The 17,338-nt window shown below is 36.9% G+C and overlaps 1 protein-coding gene across 4 annotated transcripts in view; it reads right to left on the reverse strand.

The window, feature by feature from the left end:
- Positions 1-7,770, reverse strand: part of LOC126352059 (serine/threonine-protein kinase 3) — a 309,100-nt gene extending 301,330 nt beyond the window's left edge. For 2 of the 4 annotated variants that reach the window (XM_050002666.1, XM_050002662.1), the window contains exon 1: positions 7,416-7,639. In XM_050002666.1, the coding sequence (XP_049858623.1) occupies positions 7,416-7,429 (14 nt within the window). In that variant the 5' untranslated portion in view covers positions 7,430-7,639. Of the gene's footprint in view, positions 1-7,415 lie in introns of all 4 variants that reach the window. The other 2 variants (XM_050002664.1, XM_050002660.1) reach the window with 2 other exon arrangements.
- Between the last annotated feature and the right edge of the window lie 9,568 nt (positions 7,771-17,338).

Here is a 17,338-nt window from a genome sequence, read left to right on the forward strand (position 1 = left end):
TCATTCCATCTAACACAGCAGCACTCAGACCATAATGCAGCTTATACCTGTATTTTAATTGCATATTGGTTTACACAATTGCAAGCATCAAGTTGAAAGTCAGTTACAGTTACTGATTAAACAACAATAAAGTATTGCGAAACAGTGAAGAAGTGTTATATGCTCGATTTAGTAACAAATCCTTTTCATTTGACAGTGTCCAACTCCTCAGCTGCTATTTGGACTTTGTGTAACTATTCTTCAGTGTGATACTTTTTCACAAAAATTTAAATGACTTTGTTAGTGAAGACAGTGGATGCACACATTGTATGCAGGATTAAAATTACAATGCCGAGTTTCCATGACAAGGCATCTTCTGATGATCTAAACATTATTTTCAGCAGTTACGAGGATTATTATTTATTTTGGGTTATGAGCTCTAGTCAAGAGGTCTAATACTACAATATACCGACTGAGTGTGGTGCTACAATAGTAAGACACTGGACTATTATTCAGGAAGAAGGCTATTGAAATCCCTGCCCAGCCATTTAGATTGTCATTGTTTGTAATTTTCCTAAATTGCATAAAGCATATGCCAGGATAATTCCTCCAGAAAAGTGCAAAGGTGACTTGTCTTCCCCCCTGCCCCCCCCCCCCCCCAAACACATTAAGTGAGGTAGTACTTAACTTTTTACCTGTAGTAGATAAACTACAAATAAGAAGAGAAATTTAATACTCCTTACAGGCAGCCTATGGTGGACAGAAAATAGTTCAATGTAATTGTTTTGCGAAAATATCACCTCAAGAACAACTCTGAAAAACAGACCAATCACACCTACATTCTACTGCTATTCAGTTCTAGGGACTATGAACTTTTAGAATGATGGAAGGTGAAAGATAAACAAAAGGCATTCACTGATAGTTGCCTTCGTAATAGTTTACAAGTTGGCTTCATAAATATGTCATTTTGTTAAATTAGTTTTCACAAATTAATCATTATTTTGTTAAATTATTTGTGCAAGTGCTGTATGTGAAAAATATTTCTGAAGAACGCAGTTTCCCAATATATAGAGATGTTATTACTTTAAGCATATTGTACTGGCAACAGAATTATCACCCCAACAGAGTGTATTACACTTAATATTTTCTTTTACTGTATTACTTGCAATATTCACTAGACACTGCTCATAAATTTTCATAGCAATAGCTGTGTGTTTCTCCCTTTAATCAGTTCACTGACTGCATTGTCAACATCTTGTAATACACAGAGATTTTGTGTTATCCCCTTTGTTTTTATGAATCACTGTGACATCTAGAAGTACATACAAAAGAATGACTTCCAGTCAGCATACAGCAGACACAACTGTTTCGACCTTCAGAAACTTCTTCAGAGGGAAAATTATTTATATGGATTACTGTTCCCAGTACTTACTCATTTTCATCAATGAGTTATCCCTTACAGGTCTGAACCCCAGTCAGTGTAGCCTTTCACCTAGGACAGAAAGTTCAGACACTTTCACCCTTGTTCTATGCTATCAAAGACAGAACACAATGTTCCCAAATAGTTTAAGTACTAGACTTTGTTTAGTCCTTGAAATCAACAGTTCCTCCCCCCCCCCTTCCCCTTTTTTTCCAAATGCACTAAGTGTGCAGGCCTGATACCTCTGCAGATGACTAAGTGAAAAAATTACGATGAGATAAAAGCAATTGTTCAATGACTTAATAATTATTCAATGCATTAAGGTAGATGAAAATTTAATTGTGATAGAGGAAAGGAATTCATCAGTCAAAAACAGATGACTAGGAAAAATAGTAGAAAAATATGGGCAAGGAGAAAAGGAATGAAAGGGGAAGCTGACTGATAGAATTTTTGCCAGAGCACAATTTAATCATTGGTTATACTTGATTTAAAAATCATGAATGAAGGATGTATACGTAGGAACACCTAGAGGCAACAAGACGTTTCAGATGGATTACGTAATGGTAAGACAGATTTCGAAGCCAGATTCTAAATGGAAAAATATTCCCAGCAGCAAATATGGACTCTGACAGGCAAAGTGAAGCTAAAGACATTCCACAGAAGTAGGAAATAAGGGATGTAGCCTAGAGAGGTTGAAATGGTCTGAGGTTTTTGAGAGTTTATAATGGAGTACTTGGCAAAAACTAATCAAAACAAGGGAAAGGAAAGATGAACAGGTAGTGTTTTGAAACTGAAGAGTGACAACAGCAGTTTGATTGACTGACAGAGGGGTTATGGGACCTCAGTAAGGGATCCCAAATTATAAAATAATGCTCATTAAACACACACAGTAGAGGCATAAAAGGTGACACCAAATCTAAAAACTGGAAAAAAGGGGGGTGGGCAGTCATGGGGTCACAGACAGAGAAGACTGTAAAAGAAGTCTCAACGTCAAAAGACCTGATAAACCAATATTAAATGATCTTAGGAAAGCTGACTGAAAAGGATAAAAATATACAGAAGAGCTAATAACAGAAAATCAACTAAGACAACATTATGGATAGGGAAGTAGATAAATATGGGATGCATACAACACAGCTTTGAAAGATTCAAGTCAAAACAAGGTGTCTGGAGTAGATGACATTCTCTCAGAATTATTAAGATCTTTGATGATAAAACTGTCCTATCTAGTATGTACAATACAGGTGAAAGTGCTTTTAAACTTCAATCCTAGCACCAAACGCAAAAGATGGGAATATTACTGAAAAAAAGTTTAAAAAGTCATGGTTGCAAAATGCTAATACATCATCTACAGAAGAACAGAACTGTTAAATCTTGATCCGGGGAAAATCAGTTTGGTTCTGGGGAAATGTAGGGCCATGCAATATAATACCACCACTACAGAATTGTTAAAAGATCAGTTACAAAAAGACAAAACCACATTTATAGCATTTGTTGGTTTAGAAAAAGCGTTTCGGAATGTCGACTAATATATTCTTTTAAACTGTCAAGTTATCATGCATAAAATACTTGGAGCAAAGTTATGATTTTTATGTAAACTAGATTGCAACTGTAAGAGAAAGAACATGAAAGGAAAGCATATTTGAGCTGGGAGCAAGAATGTTGTAGCCTATCCCTGATGTCATTCAATCTGTAGACTGAGCAAGTAGTGAAGGAACTAAGAAACAGTTTGGAAAAGTTCTGGGAGAAATAATGAAATCTCTTAATGAGTTACATATATTTTTACTATTTGGGCACCAAGAAAAGCTTTTCTAGAAAAGAGGGAAACATTAATGTCAAATGTAAATTTAAAAGGTAGGAACTATTTGTCTGTAATATGGCCTTATATGGGAGCAAAATGTAGATGGTTAACAGGACCGATATGAAGAGGAAAGAAGTTTTTGAAATGGGGTGTTACAGAATAATGCTTGGGATCAGATGGGTAGATCAGGTAAGTAGTGAGGAGGTATTGAACAAATTTGGGAGGAAAAGAGTCCTGTGGCACAGCTTGACTAAATGACAGATATGCTGACAGGAAACATTCTAAGGCACCCAATAATATTTATTTTGGTAATGGCAAGGAGACACCAAGGCCTGAATAATGTAAGCAGTTTCAAATGAATATAGTTTGCAACAGTTACGCATTGATGAATAGACTGTCACAAGTCAGTCTTTGCACTGAAAATTATATGAGCTATACAAAGAAGGCAACTGTGTAAATCACAGGTCGCAAAATTCTGAAAGATACATAAAGGTACATACATCAGAATAACACTTAAATTGAGTCATAGTTAATTTTGGCAACTCATAGAACATGAACTACCCAGTAAAATACTGCACCATATCCATAAAAATGACTGCTGACTACAATAAAACTCTCCAAGCAATAATCTGCTCATTAACAGTATCAGTGTGTCCTGTAGTAACTCCTTGTCGTAAATGTGTTACATTCAAACTGAACACAAACTGCCTGGCTCCAACAGATTTCTCACTTGCCAGCTGTTAGGATGTGAAGATAAATCATCAGAAGATGAATTTAGCACTCAACACCCATTTGAAATTTATAACTTATTTTTCAGACACTCCAGTCATCCATAAACAGAAGCAGGGAAACATAGTAAAGGAAAATGTGTTATGAGAGCAAAATAGTTCTCTCAGAAAAATTGTTGTATATAGCTTGTCAATACTACATAAAAACAACAAGTTCCATGTAGTGGCATACACTTTTAGAATGTGTTCACTGTTACTGTGACAGCATCACATGTGAATATTTTATCTACATATATACTCCACAGGCCACCTTATGGTGTGTGGCAGATGGTACTTTGTGTACCACTGCCAGTTCCCCCTTTTCAGGTTACAGCCAGGTATGGTTCGTGGATAAAACAACTGCTGGTAACGCTCTGTATGGGTTCAAATCTCAAATTTTATCTTCACGGCCTTTCCGGAAGTGGGAGGAAGCAATACACTGATTGACTCTTCTAGGAGTGTACACACGAGAATTTTAAGAGTAGACTATACCACACTGTGGAACGCCTCTCTTGCAACACCTGCCACGGAGTTGACTGAGCATCTCTGTGACACTTTTGCACCTACTAAATGAACCTGTAAACAAATGTACTGCTCTTTTTAGGATCTTCTCATTTTCTCTATCAATACTATCTGGTGCGTACCCTGAATGATAAGCAGTACTCAAGTCCTGGTTGAATAAGTGTTTTACAAACTACTTCCCTTGTTGATGAACTTAATTTCCTTAGAATTCTTTTAATGAATGTTAGTCTGGCATCTGCCTTACCCATTATCAATTTTATGCTGTCGCTGTATTTCAGGTTGCTACATATGCATACTCCTTGGTATTTTATGGAGATACCAACTCCCAGTGATTGTTCTGAAATCATGTGATCATACTTTAAAGGATATTTCCGGCTATGTATTTGCAATATGTTACATTTGGGTCACTGAGGATGAATTGCCATTCCCTACACCAACACTGATTCTCTGCAGGCCTTGCTGCATTTCACTAGAAGTGTCTCTGCATACAACAGTATCATACCCGAAAATGTTCATGGAACTTGTGATGTTATCTACTGGAATGTATATAGCGAAAAGTAACAGTTCAACACTCCCCTTGTTTATCTCCCAATCAATGTGATACATCTTTTTGTGGCATGTGCATATAGGCTGAAACTACCTGGTTGCACCTGCAGTGAGAAGTACGGAAAAAATTTACAATTGGTCATGGTTTCCTTGCATCATCCAAAAGTTGGTCTCACTTATTCACATTATACTATCTGGTACCAAGTCTGATGTGTCTCCAAAGGACAGTGGGGAATCCTCTCACAATACTATGAGGCACAATTCTCAATCATTCACACTTGACGCTAATTTCAATAATCAGAGGAATACAGAACTGGCCTGCAGAATTATACAATACCATTGACAACAATCACTGAATATAATTGTCAAGCTGATTTAAATAACACAGCACTTTATTTCAAGCAAACTTTGAACAGGCTTCAGCAATCAGTTGTAAAGGACACTAAAATTTAGCACAGACACCGAACCATGGTAAACTGACATTAAAACAGTTATCCCTTCATATTCACCAGTTGCTATAGAAGATAGTGCAGTATACCTTCTTCACCTTTTAGAAACTATCTACATTTCAAATCATTCGAAACCAGAGTTTTTATTTCCAAGTAGCTACTAACATCACACATCATTCCAGGCGTGTCATAACACACATTTCTGGAGGAGACCCATTCCGTTTTCTTTAAATAAAAGACGTATATACTTTCAGTATTCCATACATCACATTCTATACAGCATGTAATAAAAAAATTAGGAACATAAAAAAGAGAATCATAGTATCAAGCAGAATGAGCCACTGTAAAGTTTGTATTTTTCACCAAGTATATGATTAACATTACTAAAAGGAAGCCTGATAGTCTGTATTTGTTTACAACAATTGGAAAAAGCCATAGCAGACCTTCAAAATGCTACTGTGTGTTTTAACACCATGTGAGCTAAGTAAATTTCTTAGATTTCCTTCAAATACTTTATATGATCAGTTAACTTCTTTTCTGGAGATTGGAAGGTTCGAATGCATGCAAGGTCTGTGTCATCAATGGCCCCTAGCATTGATTTTCACATGTTATGAAATGGCACATAAACTTTACTTTCAACAATGCTTTGTGGTATCAAAGATTGCTATGCCCCCATTTACATCTCATACGCTGTAATTCCACTTGTTGACAACTTTCAAATAAATAAATAAAAATATGCAACCACTATACTAGGACTACACTATATAAATTCAAGAACTTTCCAAATAATAAATGACAAATACAGGGTACCTACAAAAGCAGTTACTTTTTATAGTAATATAATGAGCTTCTTTGGGATGACTGAAGTTTTGCAGATCCTGAAGCATCATCAGTGGACATGTGAAATGTGTTTTCTGCAAACATGTTACCATAACACATGAATCTAACTGCAGCCCAACCAAAGCCTTTTACAACACAAAGCAGCTCTACAGTAACACTTAATGCAATTTCAGGTACAGCACAGTAAGCTAAATATGTGTCAAGTAGGCTATATAGCCCCAGGTGCAATGTTACTTTACAATATTAAAAACACAAAGGCAATGGTTAAAACATCTGTAATGGCAGAATAAGCTATGTACAAACAAAATTGTAAAATAAATAGTTTTGTGGATTGAGAAAGAGGGATTTCTAACAAGAAACTTTATCAGAATTACCAATTGACTAACGCATTAATTCCATATAGCAAATCTCTTATTCACAGTCCGAAGACAACACGGAATAACAAAGCACGTTTGTGAACTTTTTCACATGTGAGGTTATTACATTTCAGTATTTATTCAGCATGGGAAACGCAGTAAATTCTATGTTCTGTCTACCTAATTTCAAACGAAAAGGATGTTATATGCAACAATACAAGATAAACACCGCTCCACTTACATTTAAAATAAGTTATGTGAAATATACTCAGACCATGACAACTGCTAAGTGCAATGAGGGAAGACGCCTAGCACTGCTACTACCACGTCTCTTTACATGGGTCCGAGTACAATTCAGCAAATCGCATTGCCAAAGTTTACAAACACAGCAGCAATCAGACAACTGTCTACAAGCTGTCTGAAAGTACTGCCACAATTTCGAAAGTGTCTGCTCGATGTAAACACTGCTTTTCTTCTACAATAACAAAAGCTTCGTTCCGATACCCTACAATAAATCGCGACAGCCGCCTGTTATCAGATATTTAAGACCCTCTGTTCTTGCAACCAAAGTCTCTCAACACATTTCGTATGTCAGCGCCAGACAATGCTTCCAATGATGAATTTTTTTGTGACATTGTCATTTGTTAGTTGTCAGATATCCCTACAGTGTTAACAGTGCTGCGGCGAAATAACACAGTAGCCTATACGAAACAGCTATTATCACCATGTACTAACCTTTTGGAAGACATTTTAGGTACACCGTCAAGTCCACTTCTATCACAAAGTCGTTTTGTTTACGTTTTCATTTTGCATTCCGAGTAACTCCACCAAAATAATTTTTCACCTCCCGATGCTACGTCCATTCCTCCATGATTTCCATGCAGGCTGGCCAACACAAGCACTGTGATGTTTAATCTCAACTCGCAAGTACGTTGACGGCAAAATACCAAGACGATCCGAGTGCTCCGATATCGAACATTAACTACCACTTAGTTGAAAGAGACTGGCACGTGTCAGTAATTACGGACTGTCAAAAGCGAGGCAGAAAATAAGAAATTTGGGAATGTAGTGTGATTATTATTACGTAATACTGTGAGTTACAACATAGAAGACGTAAATACTACACGTTTCACTTTATTTACATCTGCATCAGACGTCAAAAATTGTACTCTCTATAGAGATATTTCTTTATAAGTTTTTCACGACTGTGAGCACTGTGAGTAGGCTATGGTGTACATTTTTCTGTTCATTGTAAATTTCATTTCGTCATGAACTGATCTTTCTATACTCTTTATTTCAGATTTTTTTATATATATTGAAGACGGCGCCGAGTGTAAACTGCGAATATGCTTGTTTCCTGAATAAGTGAAACAGTAATAATTAAAACTGCTTAACTTGTAATAAATTTGATGTCTATCGTGACCATGTGTTTACAGCGTGTTTTATTATCAAAAAACTTCCTTAAAGAAGAAATAGGGCGTCAAAAAATTGCGATAATGAATTTACACGTGGAGAAAGCACATCACTGTGCGAACTGCGAGAGCAGACTTCAGAACTTTACAATTGCAAGACGCATCCTGTAAAGGACAAAATCTGCATAATCAGTAAAACTATATATCGTTTAACATATGGAAACATAAATCCGTTACGAAAACAATGATGTTACAAAAGACGTAATGTGTTGGGCCTTGGCAAAACAATAACGAAAGACTACAAAGATGAAATCATTGCCATGATTTTAGAAGAGGGTAATAATTGAAAATATAAATATGAAAATTCCAAGAAACAGAACAGTGAATGCAACAGTACAACAAACAGTGAACTGTTATTAGATACCGGTACTAGAACTTGGGGTAGTAAATGTGTGTACAAAATGTGGCAAAGCCGCTAAAGGCAGTGTTGTACGTGTGAAGTATGAGTGAAAATGGCACTTTCGATGTGCCAAAATAGACTCCTCGTTGAAAGGAAAACATTACAAAACATGTAAGTGCTATATGTACATTGATATACTAAGCAGACCATCAAATATTCCAGTAACAAACAGATTTGAAGTGCTCATTGACGGTGGTGACGATGATGCTTTAATAGGACGCATTGAACATATCCAGATAACCACTCTCGTGAGCACTAATGTTTCTACACCTCAACATACAGATATACAAATCCTGCTCCTGAAAACATCTGCCAACATGATCACGAATGTAATCGCCTGAGAAAGCTTGTGATTCTTGCTGACAATCACGGGCGGGGGGATGACTTCTTGTGTAAATGAAGTGGGAGAAACTGTGAAATCAACAGGTTTCATTAAGCCTGGGGCATCACTGTCTCAAGTAACGAAGTATGTTCATTCTAACGAAATCCATGAGTTGTTATCGAAGGATTATGTTGTACTATTTGGCGGTCACTCGTCGTGTACCGGAATGAAACTTCAGTAGCCTGCCAAGAATTAAAGGAGTGCTTGAGTTATCTGGGGCACACAAACTTTATATACGTAAACATTCCGCACCGGTATGACTTACTGTCCTGGTAATGTGTGAACAAAGAGAGCAGCATTGCAAATGAGCAGCTTTTGATCATATGCACTCAGTTTACAAATGTAAATATTCTGGACATCAATAGCATTGGCCAAAGATTCCATATAACATATGGTCTTCATTTGACTGCTCTTGGAAAAAAGTTCATAAATCAAAAAATTGTTGAAACAATCACAAGTACTTCTCTCCTGCCAGATACAACAGAAGTTTTAAAAAATGTGATCGTTTGCCATTGCATCACTTTCCTGTAGTAATTAACACTGAACGAAAGCCTATTTTAGACTAGAGGATAGGGAAAGTTGCAGAGTAAATGTTGTCCCCTTTGACAATAATTTAGCTCATGTCATATCTAACCTGAATAGCTTAAAAATATTTCATCAAAATATAAAAAGCCTTTTAAATAAAGAAGAAGAACTACTGCTTTCTCTTCAAGAAACAGCTGATACTGACAAAACTATTGCTGATATACTCTGCCTAATTGTACATCACATCGAAGCCACAGAAAACAATCAATACATTTAAATAGTTATAAAATTGTCTATCACTACTGCAGGACCCACTTAAGGCAAGGAGATGTGGAAATTTACGTGCACAATATTCGTAGATCACAAACCATAGATGTAGCTTAGTACTGTATTGAACAAAATTTGGATGTTGTGGTGCCAAATTAGAACTGGAAACTCAGTTCCTCATAATAACTGCAGTTTACAGGGCATCTGTGGGAAACATTAAAAAGTTCTTCTAGTAGCTAGAATTAGTTCTTACATAACTTTGTAGGCATGAGAATCAGATTATGGTATGTGTCAGATTTAACATTAATTTTCTTTCAATGTTAGAATAATAAATATAGAATCTACTAGCTTGTTTAGGAACAGTTTACACCATGAACAGTGGGAAGAAGTGTACCAGGCAGTTACAATGAATGACAAGTTCAGTTCATTCTTGGATTTATTTCTCTAATATTTTGAATCCTGCTTCCCCCAAAGACAGATTAAAATGAAAGCAGTCTGTTGTGGAAGCAAAGACGTGATAACAGCAGGCATCAAAATATCATGTGCTAAAAACAGACTTGTATACAGAACAAAGACCTAATAAAAATCTAGCAGTGAAACTACATTACAAACGATCTGTAAAATTCTAACATTGTCACAGGGAAGGCCAAACATATGCTTTATGCAGAAAAAATTAGGAAGTAAAACAATAAAGCAAAAACCATATGGAACATCATAAAAAAGTCAGGCAAATAGGAACATAAAATCTGAACAAGCACAGTCCTCTTGTAGTGGTTCAGACAAAAATAACCAAAAAGTTGTGGAATGCGTTTTTAATAACTTTTTTCTTACTGTCAGTGAAAGAACTGGGAACCACAATAAACAGTTTCCCACAGAAGCCATAGAGCTACTAAATCTCATCAATTACAGCACTTGATTTCAAAAACACAACTCCTAAATAAAATTACTTAAAAGCTCTGGATATGATGGATTATCAAATATGATTCTAAAATCATGTGCAGACTTAGATACATATTATGCTATTTATGTAACCAGTCAATGAAAATTGGGACATTTCTAGGTAGACTGCAATAGCGTAGGTAGACTGCAATAGTGATGCCCAGCCACAAAAGTGGAGCTAGGAATGTTCTATCCAATTATCAGCCCATCTCTTTGCTGAGAATGTTCTCAAAGATGTTAAAGAGAAGAGTTTAAGACACAAAATAGCTTACTAACACCTACACAGTTTAGCATTCATAAAGGGCCCTCCACAGAGAGAGCTATATTTAGCCTAAGAGACTACTCTAAGTGTATTAAATCTCAGAAGGTATCCAATGAGGATCTTTTCTGATCTTGCTGGAGCTTTTGACTGTGTAGACCATAACACATTGTTAAAGAAGCTTCCACATTATGGCATTAAAGAAAAACCTTTGATGTGGCTAGAATATTATCTACACAACACCTAGCAAAGAGTTTTCTTAATGGAGGCAGGTGTAACAGTAAACTCACACTGGAAAAATGTAAAATATGCAGTCCCCTGTGACTCAATCCTTGGGCCACTGATTTTCCTGATCTTCATTATGGCTCCTATCTCTTACTCACAGGAAAACATAGTCATGTTTACAGATGATACAATAATTCTGATCAAGGGTCCGAAATCTGCAATGCAGGATATAGCCCTGACACTCACTAACCAAGTACACAAACAGTTCACAGCAAATAGCCTAACCCTATATTTTTCGAAAACTAACATTGTACAGCAAGTATACAGTAAATAAAAACCTCAAAGTTCATCAAATGGAGATCAACAACCAAAGAATTTGTGAAAAGTTAGATACAAAATTCTTAGGCATAGAGATAGCTAAGATGTAAAGAGCAGATTGTGAACAGATGGACACAAAATTGTTAGGCATACAGATAGATAGATAGATAGCTAAAATGTAAAGAGCAAATTGATCAGCTGGGCGAAAAACTTAGTACAGTGTGTTTTGCCCTGAGAGCTACTTCTCACATTGTTGATAGAGAAATATTCCTTTTTTGTATTTTGAATATTTACATTCTGCACCCTCCTATGGTATTATATTCCGGAGAAATGCTACAGGAATTGAAAACATCTTCAAACTACAAGAACAAGCAATGAGGTTAATATGAGATGTTTCTAAAAGAACATCCTGCAGAGATCTCTTTAAGACTCTCAGGATATTTACTGTGATGCTGTTTGCAGGCAACAACAAGGAATTATTCCAGAAAAACTGTGCCATACACAAGTATGACACAGGACAGAGGGATAAAATTTCCACCGAGACTCTGCAACTCTCACAGAAGACCGTAGATGAGTAACTGAGTTAAGAATAAAAATATATAACAAGTTTCCCATCAGTCTAAAAAGGAAATTAATAACATACAGGTAGTCAAAAGGAAACTAAAAACAATCTTCAGAGAACGAATTTATTATAAAGTGAATGAATTCCTAGAGTAATGAGACATAATTTTGATTAAAAATACAAGAAACCACTTAGATTGAAAAAGAAAAAAACACTCTTAAAAGAAAATCTTTACTGACATTGTGAAGACAAAATTGCGTTTTCCTAATATAAAATGTGATAAAATGTAAATTTATATCATCACAGGTTAAAATGTGTGCTGCTACTTATTCTACACTTTTAAGTATTCGCTTGAACTTACTTATGTGATGAAGAAAAAAATTATATATTTTAGTTTATGTCACAATGACAAAATATAAATTGAATTATTTATTTGTGGTATAGAAATGTGTACTTCTATTGATTCTGCTATTTGAAGCATTCACTTGAACTTATACCAGCAAAATTCAGGTTATAATATTGTCCACAACCAATCGTTCATAGGAAGTGGTTGTTTGTATGATATATAAAAACAACCAATTGTTCTTAGGAAGTGGTTGTTTGTATGATACATAAAATGCTGACATAATTTTTCACTGCGTCACTTGACTTGCATTACTAGTACATCCTCGGTGTGGGAAAGAGTCCCTGAGTGTGATGTGACAACTGTGAAACTGAAAATTAGAGCTATTCGAAACACATTATTATCGAATACAATAAAATTCCAAAGCCTTGTAAGAGTGGTACGTCTGTAGGTGATATTTACATACCACATGTTGATTGGTTTGCTACAGCCAGCAGCATTTTGTCTTCTATAGTCTGATCCACGAATGATGGCAGCTCACACAACTCGAGACACGGACAGGATTGCATTATTGCCTGTTTCAAGCAATAGTCGCAATAAGTGCACACATGTGCCCTGTGCTTGAAGAAAGCATCTACACTGCAAATTATGTCTCTCGATTGCTTGTTCAGAATTTGTCGATTATCACCACAGTCAGCCACACAACTAACAACAAATGGAATAACAAATTTGCTATTAACTCTCTATGGTCATGTTAAACGCTCACATTGGTTACGATATTCACAGCAGAGTGCTGGGAACACTACCGAACACTTATTGGTTGAAGGACAATACATAACGTAGAAGTACAGAACAAGGCTACACTCGACTGCCAACGTTTGCAGCGCCAACTATAGTGTTATTCCTTTTATTAATATGTTTGTTGCCCTGTTTCATTATTACAAGAAATCTGTTTATCAGATCCAACATTTGGGTCACATTTTCCTTGTATTTCACTCTTGACTCAGCTCTAATGTTGTAACTTCCAATAAAGCATTAATAATCACACATATGATTCAGTTGGTGCCATATTACAAACACTGGCAAATGCGTAGAATTTGTAGCATCTTGAATAGTATCTCATGGTACCACTGCAGTGTGTCATCAGCTGTGGCATCACTTTAGTTGTATGTGTGGACCTGGCTGCATTCTCTCTGTTTATAATTACATTGATTGTTTATTTTTACAATTTCTGTTTCATTACATATAGTAATAGACTTAATGGTTATTTTTATGGCTTGCTTATGTAATTTGCTTTATGTGGAAAACTTTTTCGCATGAGAACTCACAACCTTTGATTGTAATGTGACATATTTATTTATCTTTCGTCCACAGAGCACTGAGACAACCTTCTACAAATTATGTGCACTACGTGTTAGCACTGCAAATAAAACTGCAATTGCACATGCACTGACAATTTGGATGTGCATACCCCCAGCACAAGCTTCCTTGACTCAGGTAAGTCAACTTGCATGTGAAAACATCTTACTACACTGGCACTATTACCTGCCTTCATGACTATCAGAAAAATTAAATGCTTTTCAACTTTCTGACATATATTTATTTATTTACTTATACATACATCAAAAAAAGTTTTGCATCATCCCAGTTGCCAGAAGTCCTGAAGATAGACGTTGACTGTGGATATTGTATCACAGACACTGTCCCTTTGACTATTCAGAAATGTCTCGAAACCTGCCCAACGACATAAACAACCATGCATGAGCAGCACTTATTAGACGGCGGGGGCCTGTCAGCCTATCAGTTACAGTCATTCCACCAGGAAGGAGGTACATAGCTTATGTTGTCTGTAGTCCAACCATGCCTAGACGTTGACTGTGGATATTGTGCTACAGACACAGTCCATTCGATTGTTTAGAGATGTCTCTAAACCTGCCCAAAGATGTAAACAACCATGCATGAGCAGTGCATATTAGACAGAGGGGGTCTCTCAGCCAATCAGCTCCATTCATTCCACCAGGAACGAGGTATACGGCTCGTGTTGTCTGTAGTCCAACTATGCCTAGATGGTCAATACTGCTATTCAATCGTGTCTGCATTGTTACTCCGTGCCAGGAAGGATTCTCAGTAAGGGAAGCGTCCAGGTGTCTCAGGGTGAACCAAAGTAATGTTGTCCGGACATGGAGGAGATACAGAGAGACAGGAACTATTGATGACATGCCAGCGCAGTACAGATGGGCCCAACAACATACCAAATGGACTGCTCAGGACAGGCATCACGTTCTCTACATCGATGAGTCTCACTTATGCCTTCAACCAGACAACCGTGTGAGACGTGTTTCGAGGCAACCCGATCAGGCTGATTGCCTTAGACACACTGTCCAGCAAGTGCAGCAAGGTGGAGGTTCCCTGCTGTTTTGTGGTGGCATTATGTGGGGCCGAGGTTCGAGGCTGGCGGTCATGGAAGGCTCCGTAATGGCTGTTCGCTACGTGAAAGCTATCCTCCGACTGATAGTGCAAATGTATTGGCAGCATATTGGCGAGGCATTCGTCTTCATGAACCGCATTTCGTGCCCCTATTGTGCACATCTTGTGAATGACTTCCTTCAGGATAACAACATCATTCGTCTTGAGTGGTCAGCATGTTCTCCGGACATTAACCCTATCGAACATGCCTGGGATAAATCGAAATGGGCTGTAAGTGGACGATGTGACACACCAACCACTCTGAATGATCTATGCCAAATCGCTATTGAGAAGTGGGACAATCAGGACCAACAGTGCCTTGATGAACTTGTAGATAGTATGCCACGATGAATACAGGCATGCATCAATGCTAGAGGACGTGCTACTGGGTATTAGATGTACCGGTGCATACAGCAGTGTGGACCACCGCCTCTGAAGGTCTCGCTTATGTGGTACAACACGCAATGTTTGGCTTTCTTGAGCTATAAAAGGGGTAGAAGTGATGTTTATGTTGATCTTTATTACAATTTTCTGTACAGGTTCCGGAACTTTCGGAACTGAGGTGAAGCAAAACTTTCTTTGATGTGTGTATTTGACCATTACATAAAATATATATAAGTATATAAAACTCTTACAGTCAAGATGACCGGGGTCTTTTAAATCGAACCATCCTTGCATTTACCTTACCGTCTTGAGGAAACTATGGAAAATCCAAATCAGGATGGCGAGATGAGGGTTAAAATCATGCTGCTCTTGAACACGATTCCAAATTTAGTCTCATCACTTTTAGGTTGCGTTTCCACAAGTATCAACTATTTACATGAGCATCTCTACTTTTACATGAAAGTTAGCATTTACACATGCTGAACTTGTAAACGCTACTTATGCGACTTTCAAGATGTTGACAAGTGAAGATTTTCACAGACAGAAGCTTCTCCTTTTGTTTTATGAGAGTGAATATGGTTGTGAAGCTTTTAGCCAAATTTCTTATACTGACGTTGCAGAAACAAAAGACCCACAAATGTTGCAACAGGAGTAAGTGTCTCGTAAGACCTTTTGGAAACATCTGGTACACTTATAAGGAAGCTATCTGCAGAGGACGAAAATCAGTTTTGAATAAAGACAATCAAGTTGGATTTCTCTTGAGCCACATTTCTGACTCTATACAAAAGTCTAATGCGAGTATGCGAGGTACTGTGCCAACTAACATAAAACTGCAAGTAATACTGTGGTACCTGGGAACTGTATATGCTGTCGTCACTGAAATATTTGTATCACATTCCAAAGAACACTATTTCTAAGTTTTTATGTTTAGTACTTGGATGCTATCTACAACATACGAAATTTGCATCAGAAAGTAAGATTTTTCTTTCAGCAGTTCAGCTTTGTTTTTATCTTTACAGTTAGTCAAGAATCTGACGTGTTACAGATGCTATAACTCCTCTTCTACTGGTACAATACTTTTAAAAAAAATCTAACCTAGATCTGCACTACTGTGCGGAATAGTTATTACTCAGTGATTGTGTCAATACGAAAACTGCTGTATTTATGTAAGATTTTAGTCAGGGTCAAATCTATGAAGGCATAAACAAATTTTGTACCTCCATTTCACTGTAATATTTACACTCAATGACTAAAGCAGAAAATTATTATCATTACATTGAAATAAAAATTGCCTTCACGATATTGACTGCTCTGCAGTAATATGAACTTCAGCAAGCCCACACTCCCAATTGCAATAATTTTTGGATCCGTATGACACTTAAAATGATGAACTGCTGCATTATTATAATTAAATGATTATAAGCAATTGCTGAATGCTGGAATGAGATTCCTATCACATAGTTTAGGAAAATTTTTCGACTGTAAGAAGTATTTATTTATTTAGTTGAAGAATGTTGTTGTTGTTGTCGGCAGTCCTGAGACTGGTTTGATGCAGCTCTCCATGCTACAATATCCTGTGCAAGCTTCTTCATCTCCCAGTACCTGCTGCAACCTACATCCTTCTGAATCTGCTTAGCGTTTTCATCTCTTGGTCTCCCTCTACGCTTTTTACCCTCCACGCTGCCCTCCAGTACTAAATTGATGATCCCTTGATGCGTCAGAACATGACCTACCAACTGATCCCTTCTTCTAGTCAAGTTGTGCCACATACTCCACTTCTCCCCAATTCTATTCAATACTTCCTCATATAGGTTATGTTATCTACCCATCTAATCTTCAGCAATCTTCTGTAGCATCACATTTCGGAAGCTTCTATTCTCTTCTTGTCTAAACTATTTATCGTCCATGTTTCACTTCCATACATGGCTACACTCCATACAAATACTTTCAGAAACGACTTCCTGACACTTAAATCTATACTCGACGTTAACAAATTTCTCTTCTTCAGAAACAATTCCTTGCCATTGCCAGTCTTCTTTTTATATCCTCTCTATTTCAAGCATCATCAGTTTTTTGCTCCCCAAATAGCAAAACTCCTTTACTACTTTAAGTGTCT

The sequence above is a fragment of the Schistocerca gregaria genome, chromosome 1 (genome assembly GCF_023897955.1).
Source record: "Schistocerca gregaria isolate iqSchGreg1 chromosome 1, iqSchGreg1.2, whole genome shotgun sequence".
Classification (NCBI taxonomy): Eukaryota; Metazoa; Arthropoda; class Insecta; order Orthoptera; family Acrididae; genus Schistocerca; species Schistocerca gregaria.